The 23,084-nt window shown below is 36.2% G+C and overlaps 1 protein-coding gene and 1 pseudogene across 2 annotated transcripts in view; one reads left to right on the top strand and one right to left on the bottom strand.

Annotated features, from left to right (window-relative positions):
* Positions 1-23,084, bottom strand: part of BCKDHB (branched chain keto acid dehydrogenase E1 subunit beta) — a 212,508-nt gene that overhangs the window by 54,963 nt on the left and 134,461 nt on the right. For both annotated transcript variants that reach the window (XM_040474023.1, XM_040474021.1), the window contains exon 9: positions 9,491-9,577. In XM_040474023.1, coding sequence (XP_040329957.1) covers positions 9,491-9,577 — 87 coding nt within the window. The remainder of the gene's footprint in view (positions 1-9,490; positions 9,578-23,084) is intronic.
* On the top strand, positions 20,185-20,572 carry LOC121029712 (60S ribosomal protein L35a-like; annotated as a pseudogene).

The raw sequence follows: 23,084 nt of genomic DNA, 5'->3' as shown, positions 1-23,084 counted from the left end.
TCAATAGACATTCCCAAACTGCTTTCCTAAAAGAGCAATCCATTTTTACACTTGTGCTGCACCATCTCAACACTAAATACAATTTATTTTTAATCAGCACCATTCTTATTAGTAACAAATGACAGTTATCTCATTTTTGAAATTTACATTTTTAGTCATAAGTGGCATATATTTTCTTTTTTCTTTTTTTTATGTTTTTATTTTATTTTTGAGAGGGAGACAGAGTGCGAGCAGGGAAGGGCAGAGAGAGAGGGAGACACAGAATCCAAAGCAGGCTCTAGGCTCTGAGCTGTCATCACAGAGCCAAACACGAGGCTTGAATCCATGGACTCTGAGATCATTGTCAGAGCCGAAGTCAGACGCTTAACCAACTGAGCCACCCCTGCGCCCCAAGTGGCATATATTTTCATCTTTGCCGGCCACTAATAATTCTAAAAAAAAAAAAAAAACGATCTGTCTCTGACCTTTGAAATAAAGGTACTATTAGCTTCCTTATTGATATTTAAGAATGTTTAATATAATATTAATTTTTATGTGCCTCAACACTGACCTAGTTGTCATTCTTTTTTAAATTGTGCTTGTTTTCTTTATGCAAATATATTAATCTATGACAACATGGTGGGTAATTGTTGCTTTTTAAATTTCTGCTCAAAATCTTCTTACCCATCTTAATATCAGTTATTTTCTACATTTTCCTTTTAGATTGTGTGGGGTTTTTCTCTTTTTTTTTTTCCTATTTTTTTAAAATTTTATTTATTTTGAGAGACAGAGAGAAAGCACGAGTGGGAGAGGGGCAGAGAGAGGGAGAGAGAAAGAGTCCCAAGCAGGCTCTGCACTGTTAGTGCAGAGCCTGATGCAGGGCTCAGTTCCACAAACCATGAGCTCATGACCTGAGCCAAAATCAAGAGTCGGATGTTTATCCAACTGAGCCACCTAGGTGCCGTTCTTTCTAAGTCCATTTAGGGTTTATTAGAAAAGTAGAAAGCAAAGGGCATGTTTGAGAGATGTTTAAAACTCAACGCTACATGGGATGGAGAGGTAAGGGAGAAGACGAGGATGAAGAGGCAGTGAGGGAGTGGGGTTCAAATGGAGAAAAATGGCTTTCTATGTTGAGTGAATAGCATTTAGAGATGGATTTCTACTTTATGCTTCTCCCTTTTATTTATTAAAAGTCATGTTTCTTAAAGTCATGTTTCCTTGTTTCAAGTCTTCCCCACTCATTTACTCACCAGCCCAAATATAACACAGCCACCATCCTGGCTACCACCCTACATTCATCAACGTCACCAAGGTCTTCAGTTACCAGTGTCTTCCAGTTACAACCATCAGTCTTTAGCTAATTTAATAATGTTGACTACATACACTATGGTGAAATTCTCCATACTTGTTTTCTGTAATGGCTTTTTTCTACTCCTTTCTCTCTGACCACTCCATCTCATACTCCTTGACAGCTTTTTCCTCTCTTCCTCTTAAATGTTGATGTACCTGGGGACTTCTTTAGAAACTTCCCCTGTGATCATAACCATACCCATGACCTCAGCCATCACCATAAGATGATAAATCATTAATCTTTTCCTACACCTTAGATTCTCTTCTGGGCTGAAGACACACTTTTTCATCCTCATCTCAGATTCTACAAGTCCAAAATGAATTCATCATCTTCCACAAAAGATATGCTTACACCTGTTTTCCAATGAAACTGCACCTCCATTCAAAAATCATCCAACCTAGAAACCAAGCTAAGCCTTATTCTTAACTCCTGCCTGCCTCTGTCACTCACCTCAGTTCCTTCACTGCTCATGTCTCATCAGTCAACAAGTCTCTTTCAAATTCACCGTTTTAAAATTCACCTTTCTCTACAACACCACTCTCATGCCCTTGATTAGAAGACCCTCAAATCTTTCATTTAAATTACTCAAATCGCGGCGCCTGGGTGGCGCAGTCGGTTAGGCGTTCGACTTCAGCCAGGTCACGATCTCGCGGTCTGTGAGTTCGAGCCCCGCGTCGGGCTCTGGGCTGATGGCTCAGACCTGGAGCCTGTTTCCGATTCTGTGTCTCCCTCTCTCTCTGCCCCTCCCCCGTTCATGCTCTGTCTCTCTCTGTCCCAAAAATAAATAAACGTTGAAAAAAAAATTAAAAAAAAAAATAAATTACTCAAATAGTTCCTTTGTTAATCTCTGTGACTTCCTGTCTCAGCCCTCACCATAGGTCCTCAACACAAGTGCCAAAGAGTCTTTCCTTTCTAAATTGCAAATCCTTCTAAGTTAATTCCTGCTTAAAATCCTATAATGCCGTTTTTCATTAAATAACGAAAGTAATTGTGACCACCATTTTACTACTACAGATGTCCCCAACTTACCATGGTTGAATTTGCACTTTTTCAACTTTATGAATGGTGTGAAAGTGATACACCTTCAATAGAAACTATACTTCGAATTTTGGATTGTGATATTTTTCTGGGCTAGTGGTACAATATTTCTCCTGATGCTGGGCAGGGCTGTGAGCTGCAGCTCCCAGTTGGCCAGGAATCACCAAGGGGAACAACCCATACACTTAGAAACATTCTAGTTTGCACTTTCAGCACAGTACTCAATAAGTTAGTTACATGAGATATTGAATACTTTGTTACAAAATCGACTTGTGTGTGTGTGTGTGATGATCATGCCCAGCTGCAGACTAATATAAGTGTTCTAAGCATATTTAAGTTAGGCTAGGCTAAGCTATGATGGTCGGCAGGTTAGGTATATTAAATGCATTTTTCAGTTACACTATTTTCAGCTTACAGTGCGTTTATTGGGACATAACCCCATAAAGTTAAGGAAGAGCTGTATTTCCTACTTGCCAGGAAATTTGTGAGGTGTGTTTTTTTTTTTTTTAATGTTTTATTTATTTTTGAGACAGAGAGAGACAGAGCATGAACGGGCGAGGGGCAGAGAGAGAGGGAGACACAGAATCGGAAGCAGGCTCCAGGCTCTGAGCCATCAGCCCAGAGCCCGACGCGGGGCTCGAACTCACGGACTGCAAGATCGTGACCTGAGCTGAAGTCGGCCGCTTAACCGACTGAGCCACCCAGGCGCCCCTGTGAGGTGTGTTTTAAATAAATTATATAGGAGAACTGAAATTTATTATCTATGGGAGCTGGCTCTACTCTGTCATCTTTTTCCTCCATGCAAAAACAAATTCCTTAGTATTACATATAAGATTCTTTAGGGTCTAAACCATACCAACTTCTTGATCCTTACCTGGTGCTATACCCTCATATACTACTCTTCAACCATAACCAAACCACTGAAATTGCTAGAAAATCAAATAGTTTTCCTGCCTCCATATTCCTTCTGCCTAGAACCACCACTGACCTTCACTCACAGGGTCATACTCATCCTCCAAGAGTTGACTCAGCTTGAATATGGGTTGGGTGAGTAAATTTTTTATAATCCCATAGTCCTCAGAATATTTCTCTATCTAATCATGTACCTTTGAATAACTATCTGTTTAGCATCTATTTTTGCTACTAAATTTGTGTCACAAAACAAGAACTCCATTTCTTGAATGAAATGCCCAAATTAAGGCTGTGCCCAAAGCACTCAATAAAGTGTGGTTGCAAGAATTATCATTCAGGAAGTGGCCAGTAGGACAGTACATTGGAGTCACATAAAGATGTGAGAGATATTACTGGAAACATTGGTTTGGGCAGATGAAGATCTTCAGTGTCAACATAAAGATCTTACTTCTATAGCCCAAGAAGACCCATTGGAGGTGTTCAAACAGAGGATGCACAAAATTTGATGTGTTTTAAGGAAACAGTAAATAGTAATCTGATAAGAAGTGAGAGGCTGAGGGGCAGAGATAAATAACAAGACAATTTAAAAGGTCCCGAAAGAGTTGAGGAAAAATAAGAGTTCATTTTGAGATAAGCTGATTTCCAGAAACTGGAGGATATTCATGTGCTAATGCCCACCTTTTCTCAGTCTCATGTTAAAAATCCTTACACATACACCATTTTATCATACAAATTTCTTATCACTAGCAAAACTAGCATGAAGTTGAAATTTTTAGTCTAACACTCAAAAGGCAGAATAAGTCCTGAAGGATTTCATTTTTGAAAGTTTCAAGAATAGCCACCCAAAGGTTGGGACTGCCCAAGAAAGAATAGGGAGAGGAGGGCTAAAGATGGAGCCTTGGCCACATTTATACTACTGAGCAAAGGAGAAACAGACACTGGCATGATCAGGGGAAGGAGGAGGACCACCACATGTAACCTGGTTATAACTACAAATAGTGAAGCAGTGGCCCTGGCCATGATGTATCCCTGGAAAGATTTAGTCTTTGGTTCATATCTATGGCCATAGAAACTGTTTACTGAACACTGAACAGGCTTCCAGGCAAAGTTCCATGTTAAAGAAGGCCATCCTATATCTGAATACTCTATGTTAAGCTGCTTTTGTGATGCTCTGGCTCCATCTAAATAGATTTTAATGCAGAAGTACATTTCTCCTGGATGTTATATCCGTTGTTGTTGGCAAATGCATCATTGGTTAAAAATATAAATTAAAAAATTAAGGTTATAAAATTGCAATAAACTATTCATCAAATTACTACTCTGACAGCTTTCTCTGATAACTCTTACTTTGTAACATCGTAATTTTAATATAACATTTTCCACAATGATAAAAACCCAAGACCATTTAGGAGTTTTTCCCTCTTCAGATTGATGTTTTTAAACAGAGTGTTCATAAATTTGGTAGTAATAACAAGTTTATTTTAAAAAATCCTTCTGTATAACCCTTTCTAGCATGAAACAGTAAGAAAAGAAAAATTCCTTTATTTGAAATCATGAAAGTTTCCGTTTACACAGTGATTTGTGTAAACCCTATAAAAATCCTCTCAAACTATTAGAATATGATTACCTTAAAAATATATGTCAGTATGCACGATTTCTGAGTTCTTATTCTAGGAAAAGAGACCGCACAGAAAGGATGGAACAATGGTATGGAAACTTACCATCCTCTCCAATTGGACTCTTTATTGCAGACTTATTGCTTCCATGTGTTAAAAAAAAAAAAAATTCAAACCTTTAAGCCAACCCCAATCCCTAAAATTTTTGGCACCCATATTAAGCATTGAATCCAGAAGAAAAAAAATTATCACAAGCCTATCAGAGTCAAGATTTATTTCATCATGATGGGAATGTGTTAGAAATTAATAATAAAGGTTGGTTTCTACAAGGCTAAAGAAATTATACTATTTAAAGCTACTCAAATACCATGAATTACTTGGCCTTAATATTTAAATAAATAATGCCTATTTTGAACATTGCATTCTACAGCATATAATATAATTAGAGGAATATTAAAGTGGATAAGGTTAACACATTTCTTTTTGCAAAGGAATGATTTTTTTTTAACCTGAGGTTACATGAAGCTGAGGAATACAAACATCACACATAATTAATTTATATAATTCTCTGAAACAATGAAATCTTTGCTCAAACTACACTGTGAGGTCAATGAACCACCTAAACTGTTGTCTTTGTGCTTTTCTACAAATCAGGGTGCACAATGGAATGCATACCTCCCTAAAAGTAGCACATCTCCAAGTTTCAGTATGTGTCAAATGAAAGAAGGAAAAAGTTCCCTCACCCTCAAAGTGAGAACAGATGGGAATGTAAAATTAGATGGGAAGAGACAGGGAAGCTTTGGATGATGGACCAAGGAATCTTCCCCAGCGGGGAAGCCAAATACACCAGACCTCAGTTTGTTCTGCCTCTTAGTTAACATCCAAATTAAATCCAATAGGAATGCAAAGCAGTTCTTAGATTCGATGCATTGGTTTTGATTTCCTTAAGCGTTCACATAAATTTCACGAAGACGCTATTGACAAACATGTTCTAAAAATGTTATGTCTAGTCACTTCTGTGAGTTTAACATTACTTCATACTAAGGCTGTTAACCATGAATACTTTTTTAATAAAATAAAATTTTCTTTATGAAAAAGAGGCAACAGGCACGAACAAACTTAAGATGTGGACAATGAATTCCTTGTATGATGGAAGAGCATCTGCCGTAAATTGAAAAGTTATGTAAATAAAGTATGAATACATTTCATATTCATTCTTTTCATATTTTATCTGTAGAACAACAACAAAAAACCTTTAATAGTAATGCCAGCAATATACTTCCTATACCTAGCAGAAAAAAATGTTCTGTTGATATTCAATTTTATATAGTATGATCTAATTTTTCTATCTAAAAATACCAACCATAAACTTAAAAGAGTATTCTAAAGTGCTGTACTGCCTTCAATATTTTTTTTATTTTTAATATGGGTAATAATTCAAAATTTAAGAGAAACAAAATGGTGCTCTCAGATTTGAACATATTTAAAAACAGTAGTTTTATTGTTAATCCTCATTCTCTGAAAACACTATAATATTAAGAGTAATTTTGTATAAGATTAACCATGACCTTTTGAAGTACCGGAGATCTTCCACAAACTAGTGCTTGTGGAGCAGATGTGTGTGTGTATATGTGTGTGTGTGTGTGTGTGTGTGTGTGTGTGCTCACTTTTACATAAAATTTACATTCGTTGATAAAACAATGAGAATAACTCAGTATTTTAATCAATAGTGCTCAAAATTTATAGATCATTCTCATCCATAGTTTCAGACTTGTTTTCCAAGACAACAATGAAAAGTTCTCTGTGTACCTTTTCCCTGCTGTCCCAGAAAATTGGCTTTCAATATCTTAACCCTGCTTTGTCTTTTTTTTAACCTTACATTGTAGTTTATACGACAAAAAGAAATATGGAAATATGAATCATTCCAAGTGGTGAAAGTAAGTGCATGTCACACTTAAGTAATTTCAGTTTAAATCATCCAAGGCCCTGGTAACAGGATGTAGGTTTCACTTGTAACAGGGAACGAGGCCTCCCATAAAAAAAGATGCTCAATATAGTACACTGCATTTAGCTGCATATGTGTGCGAAACAATTACGGAAAAGTAGATTTTATCATTCAGACATGCAAATTATATGCAAATTATACGCAAATCTCATTACCAACAACAACAAAACCTCTCAAGGTGTCTTTATTCCCCCTCTCTTATCAATACATAAAAGCCACAATCGGCAAACATTTGGGGATACTATGATGATATATTTTATTAAAATTCATTTTCCATACTTTCCATTTGTGCAAATAAAATGTGAATAAGCAAAAACACCTGTATTTTCAAATTCATCCTCATACTAATAAATCTAAATACTAATTCCCCAAAACATCAAATGCAGACCCCTCTACATCATTGCCTTAATTCATTTTGTGGTTGGTTGGTTGAATGATTTTAACATGGAAAACAGAACATTTTATAATAAATTTAAAACTTCTATCTTCCTCCTGGGATTCGGGGAAACCTTGAATAAACAGTGCATATGCACACACTCAACATTTGCTCCAGACTCCTGTCCTAGCTCCAGACCTTCCACTCTCTTTTTAAACTGGGTAAGTGAAATGCACTCTGGATGACAAACACGAGTGTGTGAAAGGGACAGGGTCAGATGAGGTCATGATTTCTCAGACTGTAGACTGCAGACACCTATGGGCATATTCTTGGGAGTCTGAGAGGGTTACACGGTGTCTTGTTGTCTTCATGTTATGATACAAATATAATTATATTTTGGATAATCTCATTCACAACTTTTACCACCAATTATTATCAAGTAATTTCAGGATCTGGTCTTAACACAGCGGTTATGATCTTGTTCGTGTTAGCTTTTTGCAATGACTTTGTTTAACTCATGATACGATGGTCCTCAAACTGAAATTCACACATATATTCTTGAGACCTGACATTTTTCTGGGAACACAAGTCCACACGTTATTCAAGACCGACAGACACTAAATTAGGTGATCTTTCTAATTCCTTTCCAGTCTGAAAAATATGTTACACTTACTGCAGCTTACTAATAATTTATGGAGATCAAGCTTAAGCACACTTAGAGAAATTGAACTTCACAAGAGGAGTTATAATTTCTAATTCTGTGTTGTACTTGTTTTCTTTTTATATTTAAAAATGAAATTTTTGAGATAACACTATGGAATTCAGTGAGCAAAATGAATAAGGCTATGAGATCAAGATTCTATTAGCAAGTCACAAGCATTTCAAATGATTTACTGGACTACATATTGACTAGGAGTCTGAAAATTCCAGTTTCTTTTTCCAGTTTTGCCTCTGACTTGAAATAGCATTTTGGTATTAGGGTGATTTGTTCTTGCACCCCCATTTTTTTTACAAAGTTAGTACATTATGTTACTCAATGAATAAAATGTACAATACCAGGCACTCATGTTATATGATGATAAGCAACAGTATGCCTCAAATTTTAATTTATATAATAAATAAAAAAACAAATCTGCAAACTCAAATATTTGCTTTCCTTAATTCCGTTAGTGACAATATATAACATATAAAAATAGCAGTATAATTTTTTACTATAAATTACAGATTATGTCAATCTAGTTTTATAAACATTCATTTAAATTTGCTTCATTTAATTTTAAAGTGCTTACAATGTCAGCAATTTGCACTTAAAGATAATTTATTGGTAGAAATCATTGTTTACTGGTTAAAAGCTTAACCTATAACAACTTATCATTATTCATATATCATAACTTTATATCAAAATTTTAAACCACATACACTTAAAGGAATTCTCAACTTACATGTATCTTAACAACAGAATCATCTGAACACCAGTAAAGAGAAGTAAAATGTTTGCAAACTGTAAAGATATTCTGAATTTAAAAAGCATATACTTTATATTTAAAATCGTTATTCAATTTTTAATTTAAAAAACTCGGAAAAATGAAACTTATTTAAATCATCTTAATTTCCTATCTGTGAGATAAATGCAAACAAATATTTTAAAGAAAACTCCTCCATAAAGCAGTATATGGAAAAATTTGCTGCAGTTTAACTGAATTTTTTTTTAAAAAAGAAGGCTTTAAACCATTTCTAAAGCGTGGCTAATAGCATAACATAATATGATTATTAATTAAACTAATTAAATTAATTATTGATTTTTGAAATTATTTATTGAATTTATATTATTACCTTTTGACAGATTCATCTTTTTTAAGGTGAATGCTGTGAAAATCAACATATTGCATAAAAAGCTTAAGTTTTATCAAAAGAGAAATACCACATTCGGATTTAAAAGTTTTCATTTCCTGTTATCCTAGCAGACAGAACTTACATTTGTTTTGTAAACTCACTTCAAACTTTCTTCTTCCTATAAAAATTTCAGTTTTTATTACTTCAAGATTTCTTTTCCAGAAGATGTAATTAGACCACTAACTAACTAAAGGACAGTGGAGTCAAATGGAAAACATGCATTTCCAAAAAGTGCATATATCGTGATAAGTAACTTTTTTCTTGGAATTGGCAAGTACCATCGCACAAATGTTAAAATCAGTGCCAAGAAGTGACTCTACCTGAACCGTAGAGCTGATCTCCGACGCAAAGCCGCCTGTCAAGGGAGCCTCGTGACTGATTAGCAGTCGCCCTGTTTTGATCACAGACTGGAAAAGAAAGGGGAAATCTGATGTTGAAGAGAATACATGTTTTCAAGTATACGATGGCAGTTTTGATTAAGGAATAAAAACAACTGATTTCAGACCAATAAATAGTTTAAAATTAATAATACAATTTTATGCCAAGGAAGTTAAAACTCTCTCACACTGGACAGTCATTTGGTACTTGCATTGTTACAAAATTTTTCAATATAGTTTCTAATCCTACTACCAAAGAAAAATGAGATTTGTAATCTTGTCATCAAAAATGCATTCCATTATAAAATACTTTTGTGTTACAAACATAATTACTGTATTTCACACTGTCATCTCAAAATCATTTTTTCTTCATATTGCTTTAGGAATCAAAGTGATTTTTTTTGGTTCATTTTGGGGTGTATTTGCAATATAAATAAATGGCCTTTGAAAATATTATTTTGTGGAAAAGGAAAACACAAAAATAGCATGTAAAAGCTGCACTGCAGGAAAAACTCAAGCTCCTAGATAGTTAAGGAAACTGAGCAGGAAGAAATCCCTGCAGAAGTAAAAGCGTTATAACCATTTCTGTCCCTGTGCATTAAAACCTGGTTAACGACCACAACTCTATTTTAACATAGGAAATGTCACAAACAATAAAGATATATTCTCAATACCGGCTCACTGTGGTTGCTCACACAGCATGATATACTCTGTACAATAATAAATCAAAAAGAATAGCTATGATATCATAGCAGGATGCCAGCTGTGTTGGAAGGTAAAAAATATTAAAATCAACAGCAAGTTACTGCTTAAAATACGTTGAATAATTACATGTTACCAAAGGGGTAATTTTCCTCTACACGTCTAATAATTTGATAACAACTTTCTTAAATTCTACATTAATATTTTGCGAATATGAAATAAGATCTTCCAAGCAAAAATATGTACATAAACTAAAAGATTTCCTTCATTCTAAGCAATTAGAGTTTAAAGTCTTAAAAGTATGCAACCATTTCAGTCAGCAGATGTTAAACCCTAAGATATGGCCAGTAGCCATGATAAAAAAATAAGTTATTGTATATACTGAGTAAATAGTGACTTAAGAACATAAAATTTTATGGACACCTTAATGAATACCATCCCCACCCCCAGTCAAATGCTAACCTTGGGATACTGCTACTTGGATTTTATGACCGTGTTTAATTATGCCATTTACGAAAGTCACAAATTTCAATGCACCTGGTTAGGAATATACAGAGACAAAAACAGTCCACAATCATGAAAAAACAAATGTGTTCTCAAAGTACTCTTTAAAAGGAGTGCTGATCTACCAATGAGAAGAAGCAGATTTGACAATTAAACCTTTCTTATTGCTCTGAAACTCAGAAATCTGCCAATGCCTAAGTGTCCAGAGATGACCTCGTTAAAATCCATCCCAGCTAGAGGATGCATCTCAAATCTCCAGGAGGTAGAAATGAGACACTTCTATAAAAATGCTACTGTTACCTTAGAGCTCCACACAACAGATTTGGTGTTTTTTATTTGAGCGGAGTCCCATGCAAGATCAATGACAGCCTTCAGAATGATCCCTGGAGGCTGATAACCAACCAGGGCAGACAGCGTGGCTTCCTAAAGCCTGCAGAATGTAGTGGGAAACTAAGCACAGATGTAGCCAGAACAAAAATCTCCAAGTCCAGAGACCATCTGAGTGTCCTTCAGCAGGAGAAAGTCTAGATAAACCAAGCTATAGCAATACAGTTGGGTATTATACAGTCATGAAAAAGACTGAGGACATGGAAAGAGGCCTATGGTAAATTAATTGGTAAAATCAGCAAACTGCGGAGCAATATAATTTCATTTTTACAAAAGACAAAAAAAACAAATAAACAAAAAAACCCAATTACCACAGCAGTGGGACACCAATAAAACTAGCTGTATGTACTGAGTCAACTTGTGTAAACAGTCTAGAGGGATTCATTCTGAACTACCAAAACTTGTTCCTCCTAAAGAGTGACAGTGAAGGAATTGTTGGGAAAAGGCTTTTGTATTTCACTTTATGTAAAAAGTATTTTTATATTATTGAAAGTATTCTCAATAAGTCATAAATAAAGGTAAAGCCCTTGAATTAATGCTGAAGGCAACAAGTACTTGCTATGTTATAGTCATAATCTCCTCAAAAAATGTAACAATGTGTTTTGGGTTTTTTTTAATGGCACTTTGGAGTAGCTTCACATACAAGGAAACCCTAAGGTCCCAAACTCCAGCAGCAAATAGGCACACTAAAAACACAGGGATTCAGCCTTCCCTTGTCAGTCTCTGTGTGATATGCTCCATGTCAGGATTATATCCAGCTCACCTCCTGACCCTCAAACTGTTGGATCCTAGACAGCACGGTAAATCAGCTATTATTATAGGAGGAAACAGAATTCTTCAGCACCTCCGTATGTGTGTTATGTACATGCATGTTCGTAGATCAGGAGTTATACTGACAGTTACAGAAGAAATTCTAGAAATTTCTAAAACACCAAGAGCTAAAGGGTAGACACAACAAAAAGTAATAACACTGTGAGTTTATGGAAATTATTATGGTATACAAACCAGAGGAAGCCAGTGTGGCAGGAAGAGAAGAGACAGAAATAATGGTAATCATAAACAACTGGTTGTCCTGCAAGTTGCTATGTGCTAGGCTGTGAGCTGACCATTTTAGATTGATTACTTAATTTAATTTGGAAAGCACCTAAGTTTCATTTTTGCTTCCTAAAATCAACTCTGACATCTGAAAAGTATTAAAATGTGTAAAATAAAATTACATCAAATTTCTGAAAACTGCCAAAATTTAGAAGTCACATTGATATTGTCAAAGTCTTATCATCAAAGAATTAGCATATATTATTAAAGATTAGTCTATAAATGCATTTCAATACTTTTGTAAGATATAAATAAATTCAACTTGGTATGTTCTTTTTTATCATTTGCAGTTTTAATTTACTAGAATTTATGATGATTGGTTTTTTCTATACTTTTGGAAATTATTAACACTTTGCTAATACTCTGATGAGATCATTACAAATCTAGAAAATTGGACAGTGTTACGCTATTCTTTGTGATTCAATTAGATATTCTGATTAAATTGCATATTTTTTGTCAACTTTAACAGGCATTTAATTTTCATACATTTAAGCACAATGGTACACAACTGCCAAGTCATACTGCTAGCCAAATTTAGTATTTTGATATATTTAGTAAACACTAATATGGTGCCTTTCAACAGGGACAGCTGTTAACCTTTTTAAAATAACCATAAATATAAATACTAATAATACTTTAAAATTCATTTTCTTTAGAAGAAATGTTTAAAGTTTCAAGTTTTCTTCTGAGATAAACCTATTTCACCACTTGAAAAAAATTTAAGAGAGTTTAAACAACTTTTCAATATGAAAAGCTAAACCTATCAGAGCCAGGAAAGATCACGTAAGGCTGGATTTTCCAGTATCTGCTTCTTCAACTTTCTGCCACTAAGACCTGCTCCAGGATTCTGGCCTCAGGCAGATGGAGCACCAGTGAGTTAGAGGCAACAAATGGCACCAGGGAAAGCTAAGCCAATTAAAGACCAGGGCTGTGAATAACTGTTCTCCGTATCCCCTACCTCTCAACAAAAGGGCTTTGTTCCCTATGGCTCCAGAAGATTTGTCAAGAAAACTTTAAAAGCAATTCTGAAAGGCTAGGAGGAGTAAAATAGCCTGTGGCTGCTAAGTCTGTTAGTACTGGTTGGCCCTGGATTTCTCTCATGGAGTCTCACTTTCTCACTATTTCAGTTAGCCATCCTCTCCCCCAGGGCACCAGCGGCAGCGTATCATAAGAGGAGTTATCAGAATTTCAATACCGAACACTCAGCAAGGTTGCCTACAGCAGACAGATCAAGACACCTCTGTTCTGATGGAACCCTGGCGATGCCTTGTTCCTGGTCTGACTGTTCCATGATGTGTTCCTGTTGTACTTCTTCTACCCGGACGTCATTACAAATGGCTATCACTTCAAGTTCTCTACGCAGGATACCTAGTACGATGCTCAGAATATGGCAGATGCTTCAGAAAAGTTAATTAGATAAAAACCTATTATAAAATAATTTCATTATATTAAGTATGTCCTCTGGTGATTTACTGAAGCTATTGCTTTCTTAGCTAGCTCCATTTTTAAGATAGGCAAAAGTATACTTCAGCACATCCCACAATTTAACTATGAAATAGTAGACTCCAAACTGAGGATATTTTAATGTAGAAATGACAATAAGATATCTGTGGTAATAGCAGGATTGCTAAGTTATACTCTGTTAAAATGACTGCACAGATTTTGGCTGCCCAAACATTGGACATATGTTTTAGTGAATGTAGCCTTTAAAGATTTTAACACAATCCAACCAGGAAAACTGTTAAGCTGTCATTCCAGGAGAAAATGATACAGACAAGTGAAGCATTAAGCTTGCATACGCCTGAATGTGTAACACTGATATTCAAAAAGCAAAATATATATATATTTCTTTCTCAAACTCCATAGCAAGACTTTCTCCTACAGAGCATTTCAACCCACCCAACACAAAGTTCAGTAGCCTATTCTGACTGCTCATAAGATAAAGTAAGAAAGTAATACTTTGGGTAGGTAATTTACAGCCCTTTTATACATTGTTTTTATCTGACTATAAAGCTAATGAAAAGCAAAAGAAACACCATAGCGGGCCCTTACCGTTTCCTTTTGAAATCAAATGTTTATAAATACATATAAGCAGAAGTAATAGTACAATCACACACCTGTGTTTCATTAATCAAGAATGTATTCATCAGTATTTAAATAATCCAGAATCATTAAGAACATGATTTAAATTAGCTTCAAATATCATTGCGAATGAATTTTTTTAATGTTTTCTTGTTTAGTAGCCAAATGCATTTGAAATGTTAGCCAGAAAAAAAATCACAATTAATCACAGGCTAGCAAATGTGTAATATGCCCAATAACAATTATTAATCTGCATGATCTTCATGTGCAGACCATGTACTGATATTCCACTGGAGAAATATCAATGCTGAAAGAGAAAGAACAGTCATGAACTCTAGAGAAAGTCCGGAAAAGTCCATTTTGGCAAGGATATTAGTGGTGGGGTTACAAATATTTTGCTATTGTAGGAAAGTGGAGTAAATGGAGAAAAACTAAATCCTCGGGGCTTTATCACCCATGTGGAAAAAAGTAGGTAAGGGAGCAAGCAGAGCACAGAGAACTGAGTAAAATCAACAGGAAAAGAATGAACAAATACTACTAAAAAGGCATGAAATGTCTGGGAAAATTACAGACATCTTCACTGGTTCATTCTTGTCTGAATTATTTGTACAATCAGAGCTCAAATATTGAAGAGTCAAGGACAAACTACTCTTGCAAAAACTAAAAGTGGACATCTTTCAGGAGTAATTTCAAACCATGTCAGATAAACATGTTTCTACCAATCAACCTTACCTTTCTGGCTTGTTTCCTTAGAGTCCCTCTAGGCTTAGGTCACGTAAGACCATTCACTACTCTGTGAATCTGACCCATACTTTCCCACCTCTGACTTCCTTCCCCATATTGGCAGGCATTCTATCCCTCCCTCAAGACCCATCTCACACAATACCTCCTCGTTGGTCCCCTTTTTCATATTATATACATTCTAGCAACCATTTCCTAACAGAATTTGAAGTAGCCGACAATGCAAGGATATTCTATGAAATCTAAAACCGGGGTACAAGGGCAAGGGTCAAGTACTAGGGTCAAGGCAACACTCATTGCTATGTCTCTCTTAGGAATACTAGTAATTTACCCTGCATACATCTGTCATATTAGCCCTTCCAACCACACTCAAAATCACAAATTTGAAGGCAGAAACTGCTTATATCTATTGCAGAACATACCATATGACAAATATGCATTAAATTGAGCAAATTATGCTCATGTTATTATTTGGAGACAAACGTATATATTATTAAAACAAACAGCTTGAAAACATACTTAAGCATCTTTTTATTTCTTTTTTTTTAAGGGTATTCTTTTTCTTAGAGAGGTAGGTGGGGGTATCTGTACTCTCTCTCCCAGCAGACTCTAACTCATTCAAAAGCACAAAATTCAGAAGGTATCATGTATTATGTACCTAACTACAATACCTAATGTATGGTTGTGGATGAGGACTCAAGAAATGTTTTCAGGTTCACTTAAAAAAAAGGAAGAAGCATACAAACACAGTGATTTAAATGAATCATTAAACATCCAATACTGTGATGCCCTTAAGCTTTTAGGAGAGACTGCACAGAGCTATAAAATACATTAAAAAAGAAGTCCTTTTAAATGCATACTTGTAACAAAAACATGAACAGAACATTTCCTTTCCCTGGTACTGAACATAAATTTCGTTTCTCTATTTATAAAAGGTCATGTCACCATGATGATAAAGGCATTATACTGGACTGGTGGACATTTATTAAATATGCAGTTAAGCCATGAGTAAATGTATAAATAAATGTGTCCTAAAAGATCTTTTTTCATTTTCTCCGTTAGCTTAAGCATCATGCAAAACACAACCATCCATAAATCTCAACATGTTTTTGTGCCTAAACAATTTTTCAATGACTAAAGCAGCCACTTCTCAAGCTTTTTTACTGTGTCCATTTTATCATGGCCCTATCGTTTTTCAGCAGGATTTAGAATATTTCCATAAACTCATAACCCATCTCCCCTGCAACTCCTATGCATTTTTTTCATGAAGAAAAGCTATACCATGTCATTTGGATATGAACATTATTGACTTCCATGTTGTACTATTTGAGAAAACTGTTAACAAGAACTAGGGCAAAGCCGAGCTGTACTTTTGGAAACACAGGGAGTTGTATCTTCTGCATCTTCTAGCCTTAGAACCATGTTGAGCTCTAGGAGACTTTTTCTTTGGAGTTTACAGCAACAGAAGCATTCAGAAATACCACAACTAAAATTCTGCTGTCAATATGATTATATTCTCATAATAAATGAAGAAGCTGGAGTACAATAGCTACTATACACTTCTTGGCAAATCTAGAACCTGATCCAACAGTGAAGACCAATGGTGGTACCATTCCACTATATGTATTAATTCAAGTAGTTTACCTTCACTGAAGTAGTATTATTTTGTTACCATGGTAATATAGACATATTGTGTGGAAAAGGGGTTGATAATTCACAGATGACTTATGTTTAGCATCTAGGTTATGATTATGGGCTGACTGAAATGTCCATACAGATAGTTTTGTTTGTTCCACTATTTTAATCATTCTTTTTTAAAAAAAAAAAAAATTTAAGGTTTATTTATTTTTGAGAGACAGAGAGAGTCAGAGTGTGAGTGCGGAAAGGGCAGAGAGAGAGGGAGACACAGAGTCTGAAGCGGGCTCCAGGCTCTACGCCGACAGCACAGAGCCCAACGCAGGACTCGAACCCACCAACCGTGAGATCATGACCTGAGCTGAAGTCGGACGCTTAAACTGTGCCACCCAGGTGCCACGATTTTAACCATTCTGTTTAACTGCCCCCAAGTGTTTAACCATTTAACTGAACACTTCTATGGCATTAAGCACATTCATACTGCTGCACAATTATCAGCACCATCCATCTTTAGAACTTTCTCATCTTCCCCAACGGAAACTCTGCCCATTAAACAACAACTCCTCATTCGTCCCTCTTCCAAACCCTGGCAACCAGCATCTACTTTCTGACTCTATAAATTTGACTGTTGTAGGAGCCTCATATAAGTGGAATCATACAATATTTGTCCTTTTGTGATTGGCTTCTTTCACTTAGCATAATGTCTCCAAGGTTCATCCATGTTGTAGCATGTGTCAGAATTTCCCCCCTTGAGGCTGAATAATATTCCACTGCATGCAGGTAGCACATTTTCTATAACCATTCATCTCTCAGCCATGAGTTACTTCCATACTTTGGCCATTGTGAAAATGCTGCTATGAACATGGGTGTAGAAGTATCTATTCAAGTCACGGCCTTCACTTCTTTTAGGTATATGCCCAGAAGTGGAATTGCTGATCACATGGTAATACTATGTTTAACTTTTTGAGTAATAATCATACCAGTTTCCAAGGCATTTGCACTATTTTACATTCCCACCACCAACGCATAGGGGTTCCAATTTATGTATATCCTCAAAACATTTGTCATTTGTGTGTGTGTGTGTGTGTGTGTGTGTGTGTGTGTGTGTGTGTGTTTATAGCAGTCATCCTAATAGGTATATGGTGGTATCTCATTGTGGTTTTCATTTCTTTTTCCCTGATGATTAGTGAAGTTTCATCACTAATAATTCTTTAATCTTTTTCTTTTTTTTTAATCAGGCTGTTTGATTTTTGTTGTTGATGCAAATTGGTCCCTTTGGGATCTGGAAATAAAATCTCTTCATAATATAACATCCCAAATATAAAAATATATAATCAAACTTAATTGTTCATCATGCCCTCTTTCTTGGAAAACCATGCATCTGGTTTCCTCACTACCCTCTGTTCTGAAGCAGACACAAAGACATTTTTTTCTTAAGATCACTAATGCCACATAGATCCTTTCCCAGCTTGATTGTCTGAAATGGCTTTCCTCTTCCGAAAAAACTTCAAAGGTAAGTCAGCCAATTAGAATCATGAAGATAACTTACAGGTAGTAACAGCATCTGTAGTCCACTGCACAAAAAAACAATGGGGTCTAGTTACATAATAGAGAACCTTCTGAGCTTCCTGTCTTTGTTCCCTACTCTGCCAGTAATTAGGAGATAAAACAATGCCAACTAAGAAAGTCTGGAACATTGGTACCAACCAGAAAAATCACCATCATCTTATGTTTCCCATTTAATTTCTCAATTAATTTTTAATGTTGTAAAAATTCCAAGGTCACTGGTTCATGTCAAAAACAATTTATTGAACTGTTCACATGTGCCAATACTAGGGAAACAAAGATGAGTTAACCCAGGTCCCAAAGGACTGTAATATGGGTTGCCACAATGTCCTAGGACAAAACATACTTAGGAAAGAAATTAAAGAGTACTGGGATTAAAAATCATGCCCTATTTGTTAAAAACAAAAGTTTTTTAGAATTTTAAACTTTAACTCCTAAGATCTTTTCTAAAATAACATTGAAAAACTGCATTTTTCTCTTCCGAAAACAAACCACAATTACTAATATTCTCTCCTTTTCTATTCATAAGTCTCCACTTGGCAAATTTTTCTCAAGTGTTGACAACAGAGGGAAATACTATGTCTGGCCATCATAAGAGTTCTACAGGGTAGAAACTGATATCATCCCCTGTGCTCCCAGCATACCATGAATAATAAGAAAGTGACCCTAACCAAAACCAGCACGGTCAGCCAGTTACGTTTTACACTGCTGTTTTAAGCATGTATCAAGGGTACAATTTTCCCTGAAGCCAGCTGGTTGTCTACCAAGGTAATACTTCTCTAAGGAATGATCAAAAGTATAAACACTGCTAGAATTCTGCATCACCATGGATAAATGCTTTTATTTTCTAAAACCTGGTCCAATTCTGTTGAAGTAAATGGGTTTTTAGTCCATTACAAAACAAAAATCATGTGTTGTTCATAATGGGCAAGGCTTAAAATCTTTTGGGTCTTTTTTATGACTCAAAAGAGTAGTATAGTAAAACTCAAAAGATATTTCAGCAAAAGTTATACATGTAGTTTTGAGTATATATTACTAAGATGGCATACAGAAAAATAAAAGTATATAGATTTCATACTTTCATTAAAACCAAGATGATGGGGAGAAGCTATTTATATCACAGGTAAAGTCAGGAAAAGAATCCATCTAGCAGGAATAGTAATATTTGTCTGCAAAACACTCATTGATTTGATGGAGAAGGTAAAGGGCTCAGAGGTACACATATCTCAAGGTAAGAATTGCAGTATCAAAATCCATTGCTAATGAAATACAAGTGAGAAGTTATATGTGGTATAATAGTTTTCCAGAAATAAAACTCAATATTGAAAAATCAATTATATCTAGATTTAAACTTTTTTTTTCCCCAGGGAAAACACCCTGAAATTTTCTTTCCTTATAAACCACAAAAATATTAACAGTCCACTCTTGTTTGATGCACAGTTCTCTGTTCTGCAACATTTTTATTGACAAGGACTAATAAAATAGAGTAAGATAACTGTGGCCATTATACCACAAAAAGTGAGACATACCTATTGCAGATAAATGATAAAGTCATTTTTTGAGGGGTGATCTAAGAAGATTTTGTGCTTGTTGATTTACTTTATCATAAGTTGCTCATTTTACTATATCTTTTATGAATATTATTATTATAAGAGAAGATATCATTACCAACCAATGAAATGTTCCACTACTCTAATAAATTTTAAAATATAAATTAAAAAAGAATGAAATAATACCTCATCCATTAAAAATCACAAAATAATTTAAATTTGAATTCTGGTTACAGTAAAAACACATTGCCTAGGCAACGTAAACCAGCATAAATCTTTTGAGAAACATTTTGGGAATCTATTTATCAAAAGCTACTAATGTTTAGTCTCTTTCTGCCATCTTGGAACCCATGGAGGCCTGCTGAGAACAGGACTCCTGAAATGACAAATATGTCTGGAAGGTTGGGGTCCAAAGCCATTTTTGCTGGTGTAAGTGGGGTCTCTGGAACCAGAGGGAGTACACAGCTCTTCTTAAAATTGAAGGTGTTTATGCTCGAGATGAAACTGAATTCTATCTAGGCAAGAGATGTGCTTATGTGTACAAAGCAAAGAACAACACAGTGACTCCTGGTGGCAAACCAAATAAAACCAGAGTAATCTGGGGAAAAGTAACTCATGCTCATGGAAATAGTGGCATGGTTCGTGCCAAATTCCCAAGCCACCTTCCTGCTAAAGCCATTGGCCAGAGAATCCATGTGATGTTGTACCCCTCAAGGATTTAAACTAACTGAAAAGTAAATAAATAAAGGTGTAGATTTAAAAACAAACAAAAAACGCTACTAATTTTTAGACTCCTAGAATAAGCAATCTCAGTTCTGAGATTTACTCTCAGAAAAGAATCCCCAAAATATAAAATATTGGACTTCTGTTTTAAAAATAATCATGTGCAGAGGCACCTGGGTGGCTTAGCCAGTTAAGCATCCAACTCTTGATTTCAGCTCAGGCCATGACCTCGTGGTTCATGAATTCAAGCCCTACATCGGGCTCTGCACTGAGTGTAGGGCTTGCTTGGCAGTCTATCTCTCCCTCCCTGTCTTCCTCTCTCCCACTCATGCTGTCTCTGTCTCTCAAAATAAATAAATAAACTTTAAATTAATTAATTAATTAATTAATTTAAAAAATCATGTGCATATACTTGGTCAAAAAAAAAATCAAAAAAAGTTTAAGAAACACTGTTTTAGAAACACGGTCTCACACAAAAGACTCCAATACCATATTTGGTTCATGGGCAAACTGTTTAAAGGGCAAAGCAGAGGGCACCTGGGTGGCTCAGTCAGTTAAGCGTCAGACTTCAGCTCAGGTCATGATCTCGTAACACGTGGGTTCAGGCCCCACGTCAGACTCTGCTGACAGCTCAGAGCCTGGAGCCTGCTTCAGATCCTGTCTCTATCTCTCTCTGTTTCTCCCTAACTCGCACTCTCTCTCTCTCTCAAAAATGAATAAACATTAAAAAAATTATTTTAATAAAAAAATTAAAGGGTAAAGCATAGGCTCTGTTGGCTAAGCATCTGACTCTTGATTTTGGCTCAGGTCATGATGTAATGGTTCATGACATCACTGTTCGTGGGATTGAGCCCAGCCCCGCATGGGGCTCTGTGCTGAGCCTGTTTGGGATTCTGTCTCTGTCTCTCTCTCTCTCTGCCCCTCCCTCTCTCTCTCTCAAAATAAATAATTAAACATTTAAAAAAAAAGGGCAAAGCACTTTAGAAATATTGCACTTAAATGCCTTCCACAGCCTCCATACATTGCATACTGTCTAAGACCAATGGCTTCCATAATAATTTTGTTTCATCTGCCTAACATCTTCAGGCCCCTGAGTTTACAGCCCCTGGTTCAGAGTGGCAGAGAAGCAGGTAGAAAAAGCTGGCAGGGCAGGAGCAGCTCTTACCTGGAAGCAGAGCTCCTATCCTGGTGTTCAGGCTGGGAGCTGCATGGCCTACCCTTTGGCCTGGAAATTCAAGAAAGGGATTCCCCCAGCAAACAAACAGGGCAGAATCAAAGTGAACCCCACACTCTGGCTATTGGCAAATGAGTGCGGACAAAATGATATCGCCCTGTTCAAAGATGAGTAAAGGAAGCAAAACAAAGAATAAACCATAGAGCCTACTAAAAAAAAAAAAAAATGCTGGAAAGTACCCTGTCTCTGAAAATGATCTACTCAAGAGCCAGAAGAAAGTGTTAAGCAACTATTGTGCACTGTCAAGAGAATACAAGTTCTAGTCTCTAAGAGACAGAAATAAAAATTCTAAGGATATTGTATGGTTGGTGAAGGATATAGTTGACACTCGAAATTCTCACGTGGGAACTGAAACCACAATAATAGAACTAAAATTCACAGCAGTGACAGATCTGGGTATCTTCCCCTACTGCCCTCCATGACCCCGGCACAGTGACCCACATTCTGTGGACTTCAAAACTGTATGCTGCATAAATGAGAATAGATTAATTGGACCCCACCCATGTGTCAAAAAATAACAGGGGCAAGAAACAAGCACACAGGAAGACAAGATGAGTAAGGAGAGGGGTGTTTTCTCTTCCTTCCCTGGCTAGAGCATGGCATTGAGCAGCCCTTCCCTGGCTGCCCTCCACCTCCTTGGACACTGGGGGACCAGTGCTGGGGAAGCACAGACAGGACTTCTTCCCCTTCTCCTTCCATTTTCCTTTTCCCAAAGTCCACCAGGGGCCTGCTATTGCCCAACCTGAGCTGAAGCCAAGAGGAGCAAGGAGCAGGAGCAAGAAGGAGGTTCTTCTAACAGTCCAATGGCAACTTCAGGGCATGGCAATCAGACATTGCCTACAAATAGCTTTCTTTTAGGAAGAGACACAAAAGAAACGTCTCAGAACCCTGGGGAGTAATGTGAGCAACCGAGGCAAAAGCAAGTGGTGGGAGTGTGGACAACCAGCAAACAGAGTCTCCAACCTAGGTGGTCAGACTTTTTGTTTTTAATACTGTGAAAGCCAAGCAAAATATGCCTCCAGTCCGGATCTGCCTAAGAGTTGCAACCTATACTTTAAGGAAACATCTTTCTGGCAAAATAACACTTCTTTTTCTTTTTTTTTCCAAATGTCAGGATGCACTTTCTGCCATGTTATCTTTACCACAAAATTATACACTGAGTTAGGCAGCCTTCCACCCTGGCCTTACCAAACATTTTGCGGATATTTAGCAGGATAAACATCCATTCTGTTGAACGTTACATTTAGCAGAGCAGACCCAGTGTTTCAGAAGAAAAACATTTGAGCCATTTCTTCACCACGTGTTTCTAAAACCCAGA

Source organism: Herpailurus yagouaroundi, unplaced genomic scaffold (genome assembly GCF_014898765.1).
Source record: "Herpailurus yagouaroundi ecotype Mexico unplaced genomic scaffold, PumYag 139, whole genome shotgun sequence".
In the NCBI taxonomy this organism is placed as follows: domain Eukaryota; kingdom Metazoa; phylum Chordata; class Mammalia; order Carnivora; family Felidae; genus Herpailurus; species Herpailurus yagouaroundi.
Note: the sequence above shows the minus strand (reverse complement) of the source record. Positions and strands in the feature narration are given on the sequence as shown.